Source organism: Tasmannia lanceolata, unplaced genomic scaffold (genome assembly GCF_043159265.1).
Source record: "Tasmannia lanceolata isolate RefF3 unplaced genomic scaffold, GAP_Taslan_0.1 ptg000037l, whole genome shotgun sequence".
In the NCBI taxonomy this organism is placed as follows: domain Eukaryota; kingdom Viridiplantae; phylum Streptophyta; class Magnoliopsida; order Canellales; family Winteraceae; genus Tasmannia; species Tasmannia lanceolata.
This window is the reverse complement of record NW_027518714.1, coordinates 61,337,055-61,355,232: the sequence shown is the minus strand read 5'-3', so window position 1 is coordinate 61,355,232 and position 18,178 is coordinate 61,337,055. Positions and strand designations below refer to the sequence as shown.

The 18,178-nt window shown below is 37.4% G+C and overlaps 2 protein-coding genes across 2 annotated transcripts; both read left to right on the top strand.

The window, feature by feature from the left end:
- Positions 1 to 263: 263 nt before the first annotated feature.
- Positions 264 to 5,409, top strand: LOC143860552 (uncharacterized). Its single transcript, XM_077371242.1, has 6 exons — positions 264 to 574; positions 3,146 to 3,404; positions 3,755 to 3,791; positions 3,919 to 4,024; positions 4,412 to 4,522; positions 5,038 to 5,409. The coding sequence occupies exons 1-6, from the start codon at positions 458 to 460 to the stop codon at positions 5,158 to 5,160; spliced, it is 753 nt and encodes a 250-aa protein (XP_077227357.1). The 5' UTR covers positions 264 to 457; the 3' UTR covers positions 5,161 to 5,409.
- Positions 5,410 to 8,325: 2,916 nt separating this feature from the next.
- On the top strand, positions 8,326 to 17,964 carry LOC143860551 (uncharacterized). Its single transcript, XM_077371240.1, has 6 exons — positions 8,326 to 8,581; positions 14,768 to 15,026; positions 15,377 to 15,413; positions 15,541 to 15,646; positions 16,034 to 16,144; positions 17,586 to 17,964. The coding sequence occupies exons 1-6, from the start codon at positions 8,465 to 8,467 to the stop codon at positions 17,706 to 17,708; spliced, it is 753 nt and encodes a 250-aa protein (XP_077227355.1). The 5' UTR covers positions 8,326 to 8,464; the 3' UTR covers positions 17,709 to 17,964.
- The last annotated feature ends 214 nt before the right edge of the window (positions 17,965 to 18,178 follow it).

Genomic DNA, 18,178 nt, shown 5'->3' with positions numbered 1-18,178 from the left:
CATAAAAAATGATGGGAAAATGAAAGTGGGGGTATATTTATCCTAAAACTCATACTCTCTCTAACAACCCTTTTTTTACAAAATTTAAATATCTACCTTTTATTCACAGTTTAGCATAAACTTTGCATTTTTTTAATCATTTTCCCCTTGTCTATCTATGAACATCCGTAGGCACGTGAATGTCTTCGGTTCATGGTCTTTTTGTCCTTTTTGATTTTCTGGTAGTTGAGATTGAAATGCCATGACATTGCTGACATTTCTCACTTTCTTACTATTCGAAGTTCCAACCCTTGACGGATTTTCATTTATGGCCAAAAGTTTGCAGTTCTGTCAAATGGAGGGACTCCTGCTGAAGTTTCTACTCATTTGGTGTTGTCTGCTCTGTTATTTATTAACCTTCAACTCTTAGACCCATCTCTTATTCCTTTGAGAGCTTCTCATTTTCACTACATTTCTCATGGATTCCAAAGACCCATCAGAGGATGGAAAGGAAGTGATTTGGAGCAGCGATGTGGAGAAGAACAAAGTGGGTCTGATGAGAGTCTTTGTTGAGAGAGAAGACCCAACTTCAAAGGTGATTTTCTTTTCCATTACTGCCCCATTTTGCTTTATTTTTTAGTTCTTTCCTTTCTGGGTTTGTTTGGATCTTGTTTTTCTCTGTAGTGTTCAGCCTTGTTTGTTTGTTTTTTTCTTCTGTTGTCTCTTTCTGAGATTTTATATGGTGGCCGACCTTTACATGTAAAGGTCGGAGAGAGAAAACACCCCCTCCCTTGATTTTAGATCCATCAAAAGCCCCCTTTTTTTTTTTCTTTTGATCTAAAATCAAGGTGGCAGGTTCTCTCTCTGCCCTTGTGATTTCACGGTCGGCCACCATATAATTTCTCTTTCCTTTTCTTATCAAGAAGTTGAATTTTGTTTGATGTATGGCTTCGTTCTGTTTTTCATTATTCTTTATTTTAGTTTGCTTTCTTCATTAAGTTATTGTATTAGAGAGAGGGTGGGGGGAGAATCCCACTCCAAAAGTCTTGATAAATTCATTATTTCCTGTTTCTTATATTTTCCATGTGAATTTTACTTTTCTTCCTCCAATTCATTTTTCTTGTTTTTCCTTTTGTTGAAGTGGGGCATTTTTTTATCTTTAGTTTTCTTTGTGATATTCATTAGAGTTATGTTTTTCTGTTGAATGTTTTTGTATTTGAGAGAGAGAGAGAGAGAGAGAGAGAGAGAGAGAGAGAGAGAGCACCCACTTCAAAGATGCTTTCCTTTTCATTTCCTTCTTCTCTGTATATTTTTCTGTTCTTATGTCTTACTGTGAATCATTAATAGATCTAACTTCATTTAATTTTAAGTAACATGAGTTTGTTTGGGGGTTCCTTTTGATAGTGGGATTCGGCCATTGTGTATCTGATTTTGTTTTATTTATCCTTTCTGGTTTTGGTAGTATATTGGATTGTTTGATTGTGATGAACTCTTGCAACATCCTTTTGGTTCTGTCTTAGTTCATGGGCTGTTTTGGTTTAAGGTAACAGAGCTGCTTGTGAAAATAATTCTTCAAGGGTTCTCTGTAATTTGAGTGAAGCAACCCTTTTCTTTAGTTGAATTTGGGTATGGCCATATTCCAATGGGAAAATTTTGTTGGGAGATTTTGAATAATTCGATATCAAGGTTCTGAAATTTGAGGGATTTCGATTCAAGCAATGGACAGAGTCAAAGTATATTTGGAAACAGTTGAGTTTGTTAGGAGTTGGATTACTTACTGGAAGGCAGCTGGTAAAGGCACCCAATTTTTTATAAAAACACCCCATTTTTCTGCTTCTATACTTCAAAATTCAAACCCTCTTCCCATTTTATTTAATGCTTTTAATGTGATGTTTTCAAAAGGAGAACAAGTACGCAGAAAGTCACTTTTACGATCGATTGTGAAAGGTGTTTTTTGGGCGTACAGGGTGATTATGGTGCATGTGTGAAATCAAGACTGTTGATTTTGCAGAACATCATGAGCACCACCCACATGATCTTGGTCTCACCCTGAATGGGCACCCTATGGTTACGCCCAGATATTGATGTTACAAACTTACAATCAGAAAAGTACATGAATCTAATGTTAGAAAACAACACTACCACTGGAACTTGTCACAAGATTCATTGATAGAATACAAAAGGGTATCAAAAAAATGTCCCTACACATTAATGTATTCCAACAACCTATATGATATTTTTTTGGGGGGAATGGTCTTTCCTTATTTTTAAAGGATTTTTGACAAAATAAATAAATTGTGATAAAAATTCCGACTCCGTCAATTGGTAGATCATGCATGAACTCATGTATAATAAAATTGGAATCTAACATGTATTTATAATTAGTTTTTATTTATAACTATATTTTTTTTAACTTTTAAAAATATAAATCCATGAAAAATAAAAATTCAAGTACTAAAGCATGTTCAAATGCATCAACTCAACAATTAATTAATGTATTTGCACCACAATTGAAAAAACAAACACAAAAAAGAAAAGAACAAACACAAAATAAGCACTTGCGAAGCAAAAAAAATTAAAAACCCAAACTTCTCTATGAACTTTGAACAAATTTTCGACATGTCAACCGAGGTGGAATGAGCACTCCTCATCAAGCTTTGCATCTTCAAGAAGAAATTTTCTGGCACCTCAATGGTGGAAGGAGACACCAATGTCATACAATGGACAAAAATAGTCTGACACCATAGAAGTTGCTCAAATAATAAATCCAAGAAGAGAGATGGATCCATCATTTTGACACATTCTGAGTTCAATTGATGTGGATTCATTTGAAAGAAAGGGACTTGAGGAGGCAGAACTTTGTATGGGAGATCCCTTTAGTATATAGAGGACATTAATAATTCCTCAAATTAAAAAATTTCTCAACATTTTTAAGGGAGCAAAGAGTCCAAGAATTACTTTAGAGTTTCTCTATATATATGCAGTTCGAATTTTTCTAGAGAGTTGAACACTTCATCTTTTGTGGTCTGAGCTTCATTCACCTTTCTTATACATGCCTGTTGCTCAATACAGTTATATGTGGTACATATTTTTTGAGTTCCCATTAACTATGCATGGTCTTTCCCATTGTGAATGTGAACTTATTAGTACTGCGTGTTTTATGCAGGAAGTAGATGATTTGATGCTCAGAAGATTTTTACGTGCACGTGATCTAGACATTGGAAAAGCCTCTTCCCTATTCCTCAAGTTCCTAAAATGGAGGAGAGCAGCTGTCCCCAATGGTTTCATTTCTGAGGCAGATATCCATAATCAGCTCGCAGAGGAAAAGTTGTTTGTACAAGGATTCGATAAGAAGGGGCGCCGCATTGGAGTATTCTTTGGTGCTAAACATAACTATTACAATAGAGATATAGACGAGTTGAAGCGTATGTATTTTCTTTCCAGCAACTGTGTAATTAGTTTTGCTTTAAAAAATCGAAGCTCAGTATATAAATGAGGCCTGAGCCTGAGTTAGTTAATACTTGATATTGTCTATCGAGTTTAAAATCCTTATGTTTAGTGTTTCTGAATTTTCAGATTAGATAGCAGAGTTTTTGTAGTACAAAATGAGTTTGGTTGAGTTATTTCAGGTTTTGTATAGAGCAAGTTATGGCTTTAAATCTTTAATTTGATCTAGCCTTTATCAAGTCTATTTGACTGGGCAATTTTAGATTTTTAAAACATTTTGTACTTATCCTCCATTCACTTAATTATGAATCTCTCATTATTGTCACAGGTTATATTGTATATCTTCTTGACAAGTTGTGTGCCAGGTATTTCTTGTCTTTGTGATTATGTCATGGTCACTTACTGATTTCTTTTCATTTTCCTCTTCTCATAGGTTAGAGGTTAAGGTGCTAGAGCTGTGATTTTCATTTTAACATTGTTTTGTTCTCACAGTATGCCAAACGGACAGGAAAAGTTTGTCACAATCGCAGATCTTGAAGGATGGGGATATTCAAATTGTGACGTTCGTGCGTGCATAGCAGCTCTTGACATCATGCAGGTTTATAATTCCATCATAAACCTTTTAACTCCAAATGTTAGACAAGGTTTAGAACTCAACTGAGTTCCCCACAAACTTGCCAAGTCAAATTGACTGAACTGAAGCATTCGAAGATAAAAAACGCTGAACTAGAACATAACCACTGTAAAATAAAAAATCACAACTGAAATTTATTGTTTTAATGTAGGGTAGATATAGTTCACGTGGTCCTTAGTGATCCCGCTCCCCTCTCTTTTTGCCTTTCACAGCTTCTTCATTATGTTCATCATTCATTCCACAAACTTCTTGGGCATTTTCCATTTGTTTTGCTCTTTACATGTATTAAGGAGAAATAATTGTGTGCAAGTTGAACTAACATAGTATAGATCCAATATTCAATCATGGCAGAATTATTACCCAGAAAGGCTCGGCAAGTTGTTTATGATCCATGTGCCTTACATATTCTGGACTGCATGGAAGATCGTGTACCCGTTTATTGACAAAAACACCAAGAAAAAGGTACATTCTCATACTCAAATGGTACTATATAGTCAGTTTAACCTTTTCATTGTGAGGCTGAGGTGAAGATGGCGTTCTTATTATGCTAAGGTGCAGATAAAAACAGTCTAGGTCTTGAGGTAAGAGGCATCTTTTATGATACTATGAGGACCCATTTTTATAGAGGTGCTAGATTTTAACTGATTGTACTCTCATAGGAGAAGATCAGATTACAACAAGGATATGAGAATAAAACTAAGTAGCAACTAATGTTGGATTAAGCCCACATCAAAGATGGCATTTAATTGATTACTTATTCATCAAATTCGGTTTACTATGGTTCTAATCCAGAAAATTTGTATTTTTAATTTGTAGAATATTAGGCTTTTTTAGTTATTCGAGGCCTTTTGAAGTTAAAAAGGGACAGTATAAATACTTGAGATTTTTTCAAAAACTCTTCAATTATTTGAAGAATTATGTAATTAACCACTTTCTCTATGTAAATGATGCATTTTGTTGTATTTTGTTACTCGCAGATCGTTTTTGTGGAAAATAAAATCCTGAAGGCAACATTGCTGCAAGATATTGATGAGAGCCAGCTCCCAGAGATATATGGAGGCAAACTCCCACTAGTTCCTATTGAAGACTCAACAGACTAGTCAATATCTCCATTGTATTTGTCAGCTTGAGAAGTAAATAAAATTGTTAATGTTGTAGGATGAAAAAGGGGGAAAAGAGGAGAAGAGAATCACAAGGTGAGAGAGAATCAATACCCTCACTTAGTCACTTAGGTCGCGATATTTATATACTAAAAATGTGACGGAGAGAAATGTTCCTGCAGTGTAGTGATATTTCAACGCTCCCCCTCAAGCTAAGGAATTTATATCATATGATCTCAGCTTGGTACATATAGTATTTGCGCGTCACTTGACTAACTGACTTAGTAAACAAGTATGCTAACTGATGCCCTAATTTCACAAATGAGGCAAATATGTGTCCACTACTCATAACCTTCTCCCATGCGACATGGCCCCACTTCAATATGATTAAGTTCATTCATGAAATGTTGGATTGGAGGCTACATGCACAACAACTTGATTTTCATAAAATAATTCTATAAGTTAACTTTTTTTATTTTTTGATAGGTAAGCTGGGGTTTGGCAAAGACAACATTAACCCTACGGGGTTATTAAAATGTGAAAGGTATTACAATCAGCGAACACAACATTAATCCTATCACGAGAACAGGGATACAAACCGATAGAGCAAAGATGAGACATTTCCTTACAAGAAATATCTAAGGGAAAGTGAAAACACAAAAGATCTCAAGAACCACATTAACCCCTAATGTTCCGGGATGTCTCTCATCCTCTGACTCAACGTTATTAGAACTCACAAACTCTTGTAATAAAAATTTTAACCAAGTCAACTCACGTGTAGTATGAGTCATGGCCTCATACTCACTAAAAAAGAGCTGTCACACTTTGTTTCATATTGTTCCATGTCATCATGTTGTCATTGAAAAAGGTTCATTAATTAGCCAGTAATAAACCTTTGGTAGAAAGATGAAACCTTTGGAGAAAATCAGGTTCTCAATGGACAAGATTGTGCACAAGATACAATTGATAACCAGACTGGTCTCCCAGCACTGACAATTGCTAAGGTCGTCGACAGGAAAATAAATTCCACCATTATCGGTCGATTGCAAGTGTCTCAATTTCTATACTTGTTCTCCTCTTAGCATGCTAGTGTTCTTTTTGGATCTTCTGAGATTATAGTCTCCCATATCTCATGTTCTTAAGATAGGGTTGACGGTATGTATCCATTAATGTACTATCTTCCATTTTATCTAATAAACCGGTAGAGGTCCTCGCCAAAACCCAGCTCACCTACCAGGAAAAAGAAGGGGGAAGATCAAGCTAACCATGATATATCTAAAGATTCTGGCCTGTCCATTCAATAGGATTTATGCCAATCGATGGTAAAAAAAAAACACATGTAGGCAACGGTTCCTGAATAAAAACATGTAATTTATTAGGAGGGACGTTTATTCAGCATGGGATCAAGACCATGTGGGGCTCAGTGTTGATTGTTACTATCAAGCTTGTTCATTTTGGATTTTGAGAACCGATTTTGAGTCCAAAACTGATTGCTGCCCTTAATGTAAAACACAGCTTTGAGTCCAATAATCAGATTTGGACTCCAAAATCAGACCTCAAAATCCAAAACAAACCGAGCCTAAAGGTAGACATCTCTATAGTTGGATTATTATTATGTTTTTGTGTTTATAAGATACCCACCATGGGGTTGAGCCTCTAGCTCAATTGGTCTTTATTATGTAGTCTGAGGTTCAATCCCATCGTACACCCCCCACCCAACACCACCACCACCACGACACACGCACACACAACTTCCATAATGAAGTTAATAAGAGTGATTAGGCAGAGTCACCATTAGAATCAATGGTAACATGCAATTTTTGTATGCAAGAGGGCGGCATGTATGTGTAATCAAGACCGTTGATCTTGTAGAGCATCATGGGGTGGCGCCCCCACATGGTCTTGATGCCACCCTGAACAGATATCTCATGCATAAGAATAAGCACTACATAATTAAAAATTAGTTTTTCATGGTGAAACCCTAAACGAGGCTTGATAAATCATGGGTATAGGATCATTCCTTTGAAGCCATATACAGTAGATTGACGTTGAAAAGGCAAGCTTAATATCAGTTTGATGTTTGACCTTTATCCGTACAGGCACTTGTAGTTAATTTTACTCCCCATCCCCATGTGTTCCATCCTATGTATATGATACACGTTTGAGAAGAGTTTTAAACGTTCTCAATATAATAACCAACATTATATAGCCGTTACACGTTGCCCCCCAGAAAAAAAAAACTCTGGTTGCCGGGTTTTTTTTGGTTCCTGGGATTTATGTGGGAGAAAAAAAATCCCAGGAGATTGGTGCGAAAAAAAAAGTCCTAGAAGTATCCCGGTAAAATAAAAATCCCATGTTTGGTTGACCTGACTATGGTGGGGAAAAAAAACTTTGTTTGGTTGCTTGAACTGTTGGAAAGAAAAATAATTCTTCTCAAGCTTATTTTTGGTTCCTGGGATTATTTTGGGATGGGATGAAAAGGCAATCATTACAAAAGTGGGATTAAAAAATTCACCACACAAGCAATCATTACAAGAGTGGGATTAAAAAAAACCTAGTGCTAAAAGACAACCAAACATGGGATGGTACCAAAATTTTACTAAAACTTCCTGGAACCAACATTTAACTGGCAACCAAACGGAGCAGAGTTTTAAGAAAGGATGCAGATTGTGTAATTTTGATAGAACTTTAAGGGCCCGTTTGGATACCTCCCATTTTGTACTTGGATTTGGAATTGAGTTTTGAGTACAAAATGAATAGATCCGCCAGCTGATGTAGAAGGAGACAGAGAGGGAAGGGGGTACTTCCTAGTGGAGGGGAGAAGTTGTGGAGCAAAGAGGGTGAAGGAAACTCCCAGTTCTGTGGATTTCCAATTTCTTATTTCCACAGCAAACTTAGAAATCTGATTTTTTCACTGTCAGCCGCTGAATTAGAAATCCAAGAATTTTATCCGATCCAAATTACAATGCAAAAAGGGCTGCAAATGTGAGAAATCCAAATCCAAATCTTCTCGGCATCCAAACGGGGGGTTTCTACAACTTCATATCTATCAACATCTATGAGAGCCACGTAACTGTCATGGGTTTGTGATTTTTATTAGTTTTTTCATTTTCAGGTAGTTGAGATTTAAATGCCGTCACTTATCAACTTTGAATGATTTTAGTTATGGCCAAATGTTTGCCGTTCTGTCCAAAGGAGAGCTGAAGTTTCAACTCATTGGTGTTGTTTGCTATTTTATTTAAGCTTCAACTCTTAGACCCATCTCTTATTCCTTTAAGACCAACTGATTTTCACCACAGTTCTCATGGATTCCAAAGACCCATCAGAGGATGGAAAGAGAGAAACTTGGGGCAGTGATGTGGAGAAGAACAAAGTGGGTTTGATGAGAGTCTTTGTTGAGAGAGAAGACCCAACTTCAAAGGTGATTTTCTTTTCCATTACCTCCTTATCTTTCTTTATTTTTCTGTTCTTTCCTTTATGGGGTGGTTTGGATCGTAGTTTTCTATGTAGTGTTCTAGTGCGAGCACAAGAATAAGAAATAAGAAATTCACAGTCCAAAAACCAAATATAACTTTCCCACCTTTGATCTACGATTTTTACAAAAACTATAAACCAAAAGACAAGTATGAAGGCTCACGGCCTATTTTGCACAAAACAGTGATTCAAATTTGTTAAGGTGAGATGATAAATTCGCACACCTGTAACCTGAATTGACGTCAAAAAGCGTTAAATTCTATTCACGTTACCCTACTTTTTGGTGCTTTTTTAAGTCAGCTCAATTTCAAGGGTGCGAATAATCCTTAAGGGGGGTGCGAATTTATCATCTCCCTTTGTTAAAATCCAAAAGTTCCCTACCACTTCTCATATACACACAAAGAGGAAAGTGTTTCTAAGCTCGAGCTCAAAAACTCATGTTGGCCCACATTTTTGGGGTGATCCAAAGCATTCATTTGAAAAGCTCTTACACGGATAGGGTGTCTATAAAAAATTAAGGTCCATAGGATCATCCTAACCCTTCCATTTGTGGAGGGAAAAACTGGGCAGATCTGTGGAGAAAATATCTGTTCATTTTTCCCTCCACTTTTGGATGGGTTAGGATGATCCTATAGACCTCATTTGTGGTACACACCCTATCCATGTAAGTTAGTGGCCATGACCACCAGCCCCCACAAATGTAAATTCCTAGCTCCGCCCCTGGTTGGGAAGCTGCCTTATTTCTCACCACCGTGGGTTGGTTGTGGAAGGTAAGAGCCAAAATAGAAAGTTTTGTTTCTCTAGGTTTTAGGAAACCTAATTATAAAAGGTTCAAGACTTTTGCGTGATGACAGTTCGGCAAGAGACTTGGGGTGTGCGGCTAGAGAAAGTGAGAGGGAAGGGAGAGAGAGAAGAAAGAAAAGAGAGGAGAGAGTTTCCTCCTGGTTTCTTCTTGTGGGTTTTCTCTCGGTGTACGGTCTTGGGTTGAGAAGCAATGAAAGGGTTGCGGGTTTTTGTGGGTTTGGCTTTAATCTATTCTAATCCTTATATACATTTTTTTCATAGGAAAAGATCATGTTCTTTGCCTGTGGATGTATGCATTGGCCGAACTATAGCTCTGTTCACTTCTTTTCCCTGGAAAACAACCTTTTTTTTTCCCTGACAAGACAGAATTTCTGTGTTCACTTCTTTTCCAGGGAAAAATATTATCAGATGTGAAATTTCTTATTTAAAAGCTGAAAATGATGTGGAAATTGACTTTTTCCTTGTTACTCGAGATTTGGTTTCCGATTAAATATATCGGAAAGAGGCTTTCCAAGGAAAACGAAACATTTTCCTGGATTCCTTTTCCTTCTGCTATGTCACCTGGAAAGGAAAGGAAAACGAAATCCTTTCATTTCTTTTTCCTGGTGCTGTTTTTCCTGGAAAAGAACTTTTTTTTCCCCTGACAAGGCAGAATTTCCGTGTTCACTTCTTTTACTGGGAAAAATATAATCAGATGTGTAATTTCTTATTTAAAAGCTGAAAATGATGTGGAAATTGACTTTTTCCCTGTTACTCGAGATTTGGTTTCTAATTAAATATATCGGAAAGAGGCTTTCCAAGGAAAACGAAACCTTTTCCTTAGTTTCCTGGATTCCTTTTCCTTCTACCCCGTCACCTGGAAAGAAAAGGAAAACAAAATCCTTTCCTTTCCGGGGAAAAGAAGTGAACAGAGCCTATGTAAAATCTCAATAATGTTCATCTTGTGGCTTGCGTTTGCTTGTGCTTTTGTGCTTATTTGTGCTCGATCGGATCGGGTTTGCTAAGCAGATTTTTTCAACAAGTGGTATCAGAGCTATGGGTGCAACTCGGGTTGAGTTAGCTTGAGGCCAACCCGAAGAAGCATAGGCTCAACCCGAACCCGGCCCGACCTCACCCCTGGAGAACTTCTGCAATCTCTAGATCTTCGGATTTAGACTTGTAAAATCTCCATATCTCCATGCAGTCAAGCTATTGCCCATCATTTGTCTCCAGGTTCACACGAAATCTCAGCAAGTAAGATTGAAAAAACAGATACAAGATACAGAGAGAGAGATTACCATGAAAAAAAGCAATCATCCATGGAAAACCATCCAAGACCTAGACCAGAAACAAGAAAGGAGAGAGATTACCATAAAAAACAATATGCCATGGAAAACCATCGAAGACCAAGACCAGAAATAAATGAAAAAAAAATCGGCCATGAAAAACCATCCAAGACGAAGACTAGAAATAAGCAAGGGGAGAGAGCGTGAGAGAGAGAGCATGGGAGAATAGTCTTGCTGTCATTAATGCGCATGGGAGAATAGTCTTGCTGTCATTAATGTGCATGAGAAGATATTCTTGCTGTCATTAATATGCGTATAGATAAGAGACGAACACATTTAATGGGCATGGCAAGCCTTAGAAGTAGGGCTGCAACTCAGGTCGGGCGGGTCGGGTTTTGGAGAACCAAACCCTACCCGAGAAATATCTCGGGTCGGGTCAGGTCAGGTTTTTTTTCGGAAAACCCACGATTCCCAAACCCGGCCCTACCCATGATATATCTCGGGTCGGGCCGGGTCAAGTTTTTTCACGTTGACGCAATTTTTTAAGGAAAATTCTTGTTTGGCAAGGCAACTCAACTCATAGAAGTACAAATTACACTCACATTACACTTGAATCAAACAATGCCGTAATCAAACAATGTTGTAATTACAATCAAACAATGCTGAATCAAACGCTTGAATCAACTCAACTCATAGAAGTAGAAATTACACTCACATACAATAACAGTAGGTGCGTGGGTTTTCACTTTTAACTTGTAACTAACAATAGAAAAAAATGTACATACTATAACTTATGTAACTCGGGTCGGGTCGGGTCGGGCCCCTTCAAACCCGGCTCGACCCGAGATTCATGCGGGCTTTTGAATGCTCAACCCGGCTCGACCCGAAAACCATGAAACCTGAACCCGACCCAGGTTATTTTCGGGTCAGGTCGGGTAAAACCCGGCTCGAGTTGCAGCCCTACTTAGAAGTGACAGATGTTATAATTTCTCTTGTTTTAAAATTGTACTAGTAAAAAACCCGTGCGATGCACGGGCCGACAAAGAACTGTACGGACCACGTCATAGGTTGATCCAAACTGTCCATGTGGTGGAACACAACATAAATAGGTTGTGCCCCAAAAATCATTTCCATAGGCCGATCCTAGCCCTCCAATCTATAGATGTTTCCATAATTCCTCTTATCTTAAATCGGATGGTCAAGATCACCCTATAGTTTTTTAATTATTAATTAAAAAACCATAAAGGAGGGGGGTAAGATCGAAATTATAGGGCTTTAATGGGTGCCTTTGTTAAAAGCATAAAGGAGGGGGTAGGATTGAAATTATATGATCTAATGGGTGCCTTTGTTAAAAGCATAAAGGGGGGGTAGGATTGAAATTAGATGAGTTGAATGGGTGCATTTGTTCAAAAAAGTCAAGAAATGTGACGTGTAATTCTCACGTGATTTTCAAAAAAATCGAAAAAACTCTCCTCTTTTCATCCCAGCTTATTATAGTAGATTTCAACTTTCAAGTTTATTAAAATATTAAAAGAAAGTTGAATCGTCGGGTTCGGGTTGCGTGACGCTCAACCCTAACCCGACCGGAATTGTCTTCGGGTTACTATTTTCTAACCCTTACCCAACTTGTTCCGAGTATTCCCCAACCCAACCCGACAAAAAATCGGGTTCAACCCGTCGGGTTCGGGCTGTGCTCGACCCAAGTTGCATCCCTAATCAGAGCTCCAGTTGGAGTGTTCGGAGGATGGGTAGGGTGATCGTGGGTGTTGTGATTGCATCGATGTTACAGTGACCGTCGAAGTGTAGAGAGATTGTTAAAGAAATTTTCGTTCGAGGTGGATCAATGCACCGAGAAGTGTAGAGTAATATAAGATGGCAGTAAAATCGAGTTTTTTTTTTGTTGAAATGGCATATTTTATTAAAGAAACAGAAGGGACACCCGAAAGGGAATACCCAAAGATACAGAACAAAAAATAAAAAATAAAAACTAATTACAAAATGACTAGGCCATCAAATAGGAAATTGATCAGACCAATTCATCGAGATGCATACCGCCCCTCTTCTAGCCAAAGCGTCCGCCTTCTCGTTAACAGACCTTCTAACATGAATCAACTCAATATCTGATTCCGCCAATATATCTTCCATTTCGTCAAAAAGATCCAAAAACCTCCAAGGTGGAGCCACCCCACCCCTCAGCCACCGGATAACATTAAACGAATCCCTTTCAACAATTACACTCTTCAGACGGTCCCTACTCACCTTTTTTATGCCATTGAAAGCCGCTTGGACTTCCGCCTCCGTAGCGTCAGTCACACCTAAAGGGCCCCAAAAAGACCAAAGAACCTTGCCGGCATCATCACGACATAAACCTCCCACCCCAGCTGGACCAGGATTCCCAAAGCAAGCACCATCGAAGTTTATTTTTAACACTCCTTGAGGCGGTGGTTCCCATCTCTGCACAACTTTATTAGCCCACTCACTACTCAAGCACACCACCCCCCATCCTTCCCAAAGATCAAACGCTGAGACAAACTGGAAAGATGGATGGCATCTCGTCCAATTAATAACGAAAGCAATTATCCGCATATAAAGATAATGAGGAGCCTTGGACATTCCCTCAAACACCCGCACATTTCTCTCCTTCCATACCACCCACCAAGTGCCAAGCAAGCATACTTCCCACAAAATTAACCCTTTCTTCTTCCAAGGCATGAAGCTCCATTGTTGCAACAACAATTCAATAGATCTAGGAAAAATCCAGCTGATCCCAAATCTCAGAAATATGCTACCCCATATAGACCGGCTGAACGAACAATGCATGAATAGATGATCCGCAGATTCCCCATCCGCAAGACATAGGGGGCAATGATCAACAAGCCACATACCACATTTTGTAATTCTCACAGTTAATAATGGCAAGCCCATCACATCCGGCCATCACATCCGCACTGCCCATTGACATTTCATGTATAGATATTTCTCCTTTTCATGTATAGTCACAAGATATTCTTTGTATATTATGTTGCCTCTTTATTCTTCCCTTAATCAAGGGAATTTTTCCTGTAATGTCTATATATTGTACTCTATTATATATGTCAAGGCATCAAATACAGAAACTCATTATTCTCTCAGTGCTCTGTTCTGTTCTTCACCTTTATTCAGTCTCTTCTTTTTTATGTGAGAGCTTTTTGGGGATCTGTAATAACCTTTTGACAGGCTTTAAATACTAAAAGACAGCATAGGTTAGTTGAGGCAAACATCAAAATATGGTTGCGCTGATAACATTTCCCTTTATTTAATGATTTTAATGTGATGTTTTCAAAAGAAGCACATGTACGTAGAAAGTCCATTTTATGATCAATTGTAAGAGGGGATTTTAGGGTCTTACAGGTTGAATAAGGGAGCATGTGTGTGAAATCAAGACCATTGATCTTGCAAAACATCGTGAGCACGGCCCACGTGTTGTCTTGATCTCACTCTGATGTTTACACCCACAGATTGATGTTACAAACTTACAATCAGAAAAGTACATGAATCTAATGTTAGAAAACACCACCACTAGAACTTGTCACAAGATTCAAAACAAAATATGAAAGAATAAAAAAGGATAAAACAAAAATACCCCTACACATTAATGCATTCCAACCACATATATGATTGGTTTTGCAATGAAAAAACAAACTCTGCATCGAGTATAATTCTGAGATAAGATATGCAAGTTGTACACCCCTGGTGAGATTTGGTTCTCCACCCAACTAATCTCATCCTCGTGTACAAAAAATTAAAGAAATGATTCGTCAAATTAAAATCTTTCTCAACATTTTTAAGGAAGCAAACAGTCCAAGAATTACTTTGGACTTTCTTGTTTATGCATGCAGTTTGAATTATTTTTTTTTAGAGAGCTAAACACTTCATCTCTGGTGGTTTGAGCTTCACTCACCTTTCTTATGCATGCCTGTTGCTCAATACAGTTATATGTGACATATTTTTTGAGTTCCCATTTAACAATACTTGGTTTTTACTATTGTGAATGTGAACTTATTACTAGTGTGTGTTTTATGCAGGAAGTAGATGATTTGATGCTCAGAAGATTTTTACGTGCACGTGATCTAGACATTGGAAAAGCCTCTTCCCTATTCCTCAAGTTCCTAAAATGGAGGAGAGCAGCTGTCCCCAATGGTTTCATTTCTGAGGCAGATATCCATAATCAGCTCGCAGAGGAAAAGTTGTTTGTACAAGGATTCGATAAGAAGGGGCGCCGCATTGGAGTATTCTTTGGTGCTAAACATAACTATTACAATAGAGATATAGACGAGTTGAAGTGTATGTATTTTCTTTCCAGCAACTGTGTAATTAGTTTTGCTTTAAAAAATCGAAGCTCAGTATATAAATGAGGCCTGAGCCTGAGCTAGTTAATACTTGATATTGTCTATCGAGTTTAAAATCCTTATGTTTAGTCTTTCTGAATTTTCAGATTAGATAGCAGAGTTTTTGTAGTACAAAATGAGTTTGGTTGAGTTATTTCAGGTTTTGTATAGAGCAAGTTATGGTTTTAAATCTTTAATTTGATCTAGTCTTTATCAAGTCTATTTGACTGGGCAATTTTAGATTTTTAAAACATTTTGTACTTATCCTCCATTCACTTAATTATGAATCTCTCATTATTGTCACAGGTTATATTGTATATCTTCTTGACAAGTTGTGTGCCAGGTATTTCTTGTCTTTGTGATTATGTCATGGTCACTTACTGATTTCTTTTCATTTTCCTCTTCTCATAGGTTAGAGGTTAAGGTGCTAGAGCTGTGATTTTCATTTTAACATTGTTTTGTTCTCACAGTATGCCAAACGGACAGGAAAAGTTTGTCACAATCGCAGATCTTGAAGGATGGGGATATTCAAATTGTGACGTCCGTGCGTGCATAGCAGCTCTTGACATCATGCAGGTTTATAATTCCATCATAAACCTTTTAACTCCAAATGTTAGACAAGGTTTAGAACTCAACTGAGTTCCCCACAAACTTGCCAAGTCAAATTGACTGAACTGAAGCATTCGAAGATAAAAAACGCTGAACTAGAACATAACCACTGTAAAATAAAAAATCACAACTGAAATTTATTGTTTTAATGTAGGGTAGATATAATTCACGTGGTCCTTAGTGATCCCTCTCCCCTCTCTTTTTGCCTTTCACAGCTTCTTCATTATGTTCATCATTCATTCCACAACATTCTTGGGCATTTTCCATTTGTTTTGCTCTTTACATGTATTAAGGAGAAATAATTGTGTACAAGTTGAACTAACGTAGTATAGATTCAATATTCAATCATGGCAGAGTTATTACCCAGAAAGGCTCGGCAAGTTGTTTATGATCCATGTGCCTTACCTATTCTGGACTTTATGGAAGATCGTGTACCCGTTTATTGACAGTAACACTAAGAAAAAGGTACATTCTCATTCTCAAATGATGCTTTATATTTATCAATTAAATGGGCTGTGTTTTTATGTTTGTCTAGTAAGCGAATTTTTGAGTCCAATAATCAGTATTGGAATCACAATCGATTGTCAGAATCTTAAGGACCTGTTTGTTGGAGATTGTGACAACTGATTGTAAGCCCCAAACAGAGTATTGGACTAAAAATTATGTTTGTGTTTTAGTCCAATAATAGGGTTTGGAGCTCACAATCGGTTGGCACAATCTCAAACGAACAGGGCCTTAGTCGTCCACTGGAAGGAATTGGTCGGTTCACTGTCAGTGTAATCCTCTTATTGAGAGTCTAGTCAAAATATAGCTCTAGTAAAAATTGGATGCCATCAAGAAAATCAAGATGTATCTCTCGTGATACTATCAAGTCAGTTTAAACCTTCATTGTGAGGCTTAGGTCAAGATGGGGTTCTTATTATACTAAGGTGCAGATAAGACAGTCAAGAGGTAAGATGCATCTTTTATGATACTAGGAGAACCCATTTTTATAGAGGAGCTAGATTTGACCTGAGTGTACTCTCATATGAGATTATAGAGGGGCCTTGGCTCTTTTATATGACAAGGAGCTGAGAATAAAACTGAGTAGCAACTAATGTGGGATTAAACCCACATCAGAGATGGTATTTGAAACAGGAAAATGGCCCAGTGTTTCCTCTTAAGGATTCAATTGGTTATAACCATGTGGTATCTCATAGGTAGAAGTAAAAAGAGTATAGGATATTGGTGAAGTATGTTGGGCATTTCTAATCTTTTATCCATACTTCCAAAATACTTCAAAAAAGTATATGTATACTAGCAGGGGCAGTATAGCGTGGGGTTGCTCCCCCCCCCCCAAGTGTAAATTCCTGGCTCCGCCCCTTTATACTAATAATGAAGGTACTTCTGTACAAAATGTGGGTGTTTAATGCATGGTTACAAAGTTCAGATCTGGGAATAATTCGGGGAGACAAATGTTTAAAAATTTGGGAAATGTTTTGGAAAAAATTGGAACGCGTGGTTGCATATCTACTATACATGTTTGTGTTTCTAAATATCTATAATAGATATTCATGTTTCTCTATAGGACAAAAAAACATGGAAGGATCACTAATTGCATGTGTTTGCCAGATTATGATGTGGGTTTGGTTTTTACCACTATTTTTTCAATAATTATGAATTTGTCACGGGATTTACAAATGATATATGAGAGAATTGATAACTTATTTGTCAGATTTGGTTTACTATGGTTCTAATCCATAATAAGATTTGCAATTTAATTTGTAAAATATGGAAAAAAATTTTATTTATTCGTGGCCTGTTAAAGTTTAGAAGGGACAGTAAAAAAAAATTATTTGAGAATTATGTAACTAACTACTTTCTTCATGTAAATGACACATTTTGTTGTATTTTTTTATACTCGCAGATTGTTTTTGTGGAGAATAAAAACCTCAAGGCAACATTGCTGCAAGATATTGATGAGAACCAGCTCCCAGAGATGTATGGAGGCAAACTGCCACTAGTTCGTATGCAAGACTCAACAGACTAGTCAATCTCTCCATTGTATTTATCAGCTTGATAAGTAGATAAAATTGTTAATGTTGTAGGATGAAAAAGGGAAGAGAATCACATGGTGAGAGAGAATCAATACTCTCACTTACGCTACGGTATTTATATACTAAAAATGTGATGGAGAGAAATGTTCCTGCACTATAATGATATTTCAATGCTTCCCCTGAACCTAAGGAATATGTATCATATAATCCCAGCTTGGTGTATATAGTATTTGCACGCCGCTTGACTAACTTACTAAACTAGTATGCTAACTGATCCCCTAATTTCACAAGTGGAGTAAATATGCCGCAACTCATAACCTTCTCCCATGCAACATGGCCCACTTCAATATGATTAAGTGCATTCATGAAATGCTAGATTGGAGGCTACATGTACAACTTGATTGTTGTAAAATAACTATATAGGTACCTTCACTTGAACTCACAAACTCTTGTAGTAAAGTCT

Coding starts and splice junctions, on each gene's coding strand:
- LOC143860552 (XM_077371242.1), top strand. CDS start 458: ATGGATTCCAAAGACCCATCAGAGGATGGAAAGGAAGTGATTTGGAGC. Junction 3,405..3,754: donor AGATATAGACGAGTTGAAGC/GTATGTATTTTC, acceptor TTATTGTCACAG/GTTATATTGTATATCTTCTT. Junction 3,792..3,918: donor CTTGACAAGTTGTGTGCCAG/GTATTTCTTGTC, acceptor TTGTTCTCACAG/TATGCCAAACGGACAGGAAA.
- LOC143860551 (XM_077371240.1), top strand. CDS start 8,465: ATGGATTCCAAAGACCCATCAGAGGATGGAAAGAGAGAAACTTGGGGC. Junction 15,647..16,033: donor CAGCTCTTGACATCATGCAG/GTTTATAATTCC, acceptor CAATCATGGCAG/AGTTATTACCCAGAAAGGCT. Junction 16,145..17,585: donor ACAGTAACACTAAGAAAAAG/GTACATTCTCAT, acceptor TTATACTCGCAG/ATTGTTTTTGTGGAGAATAA.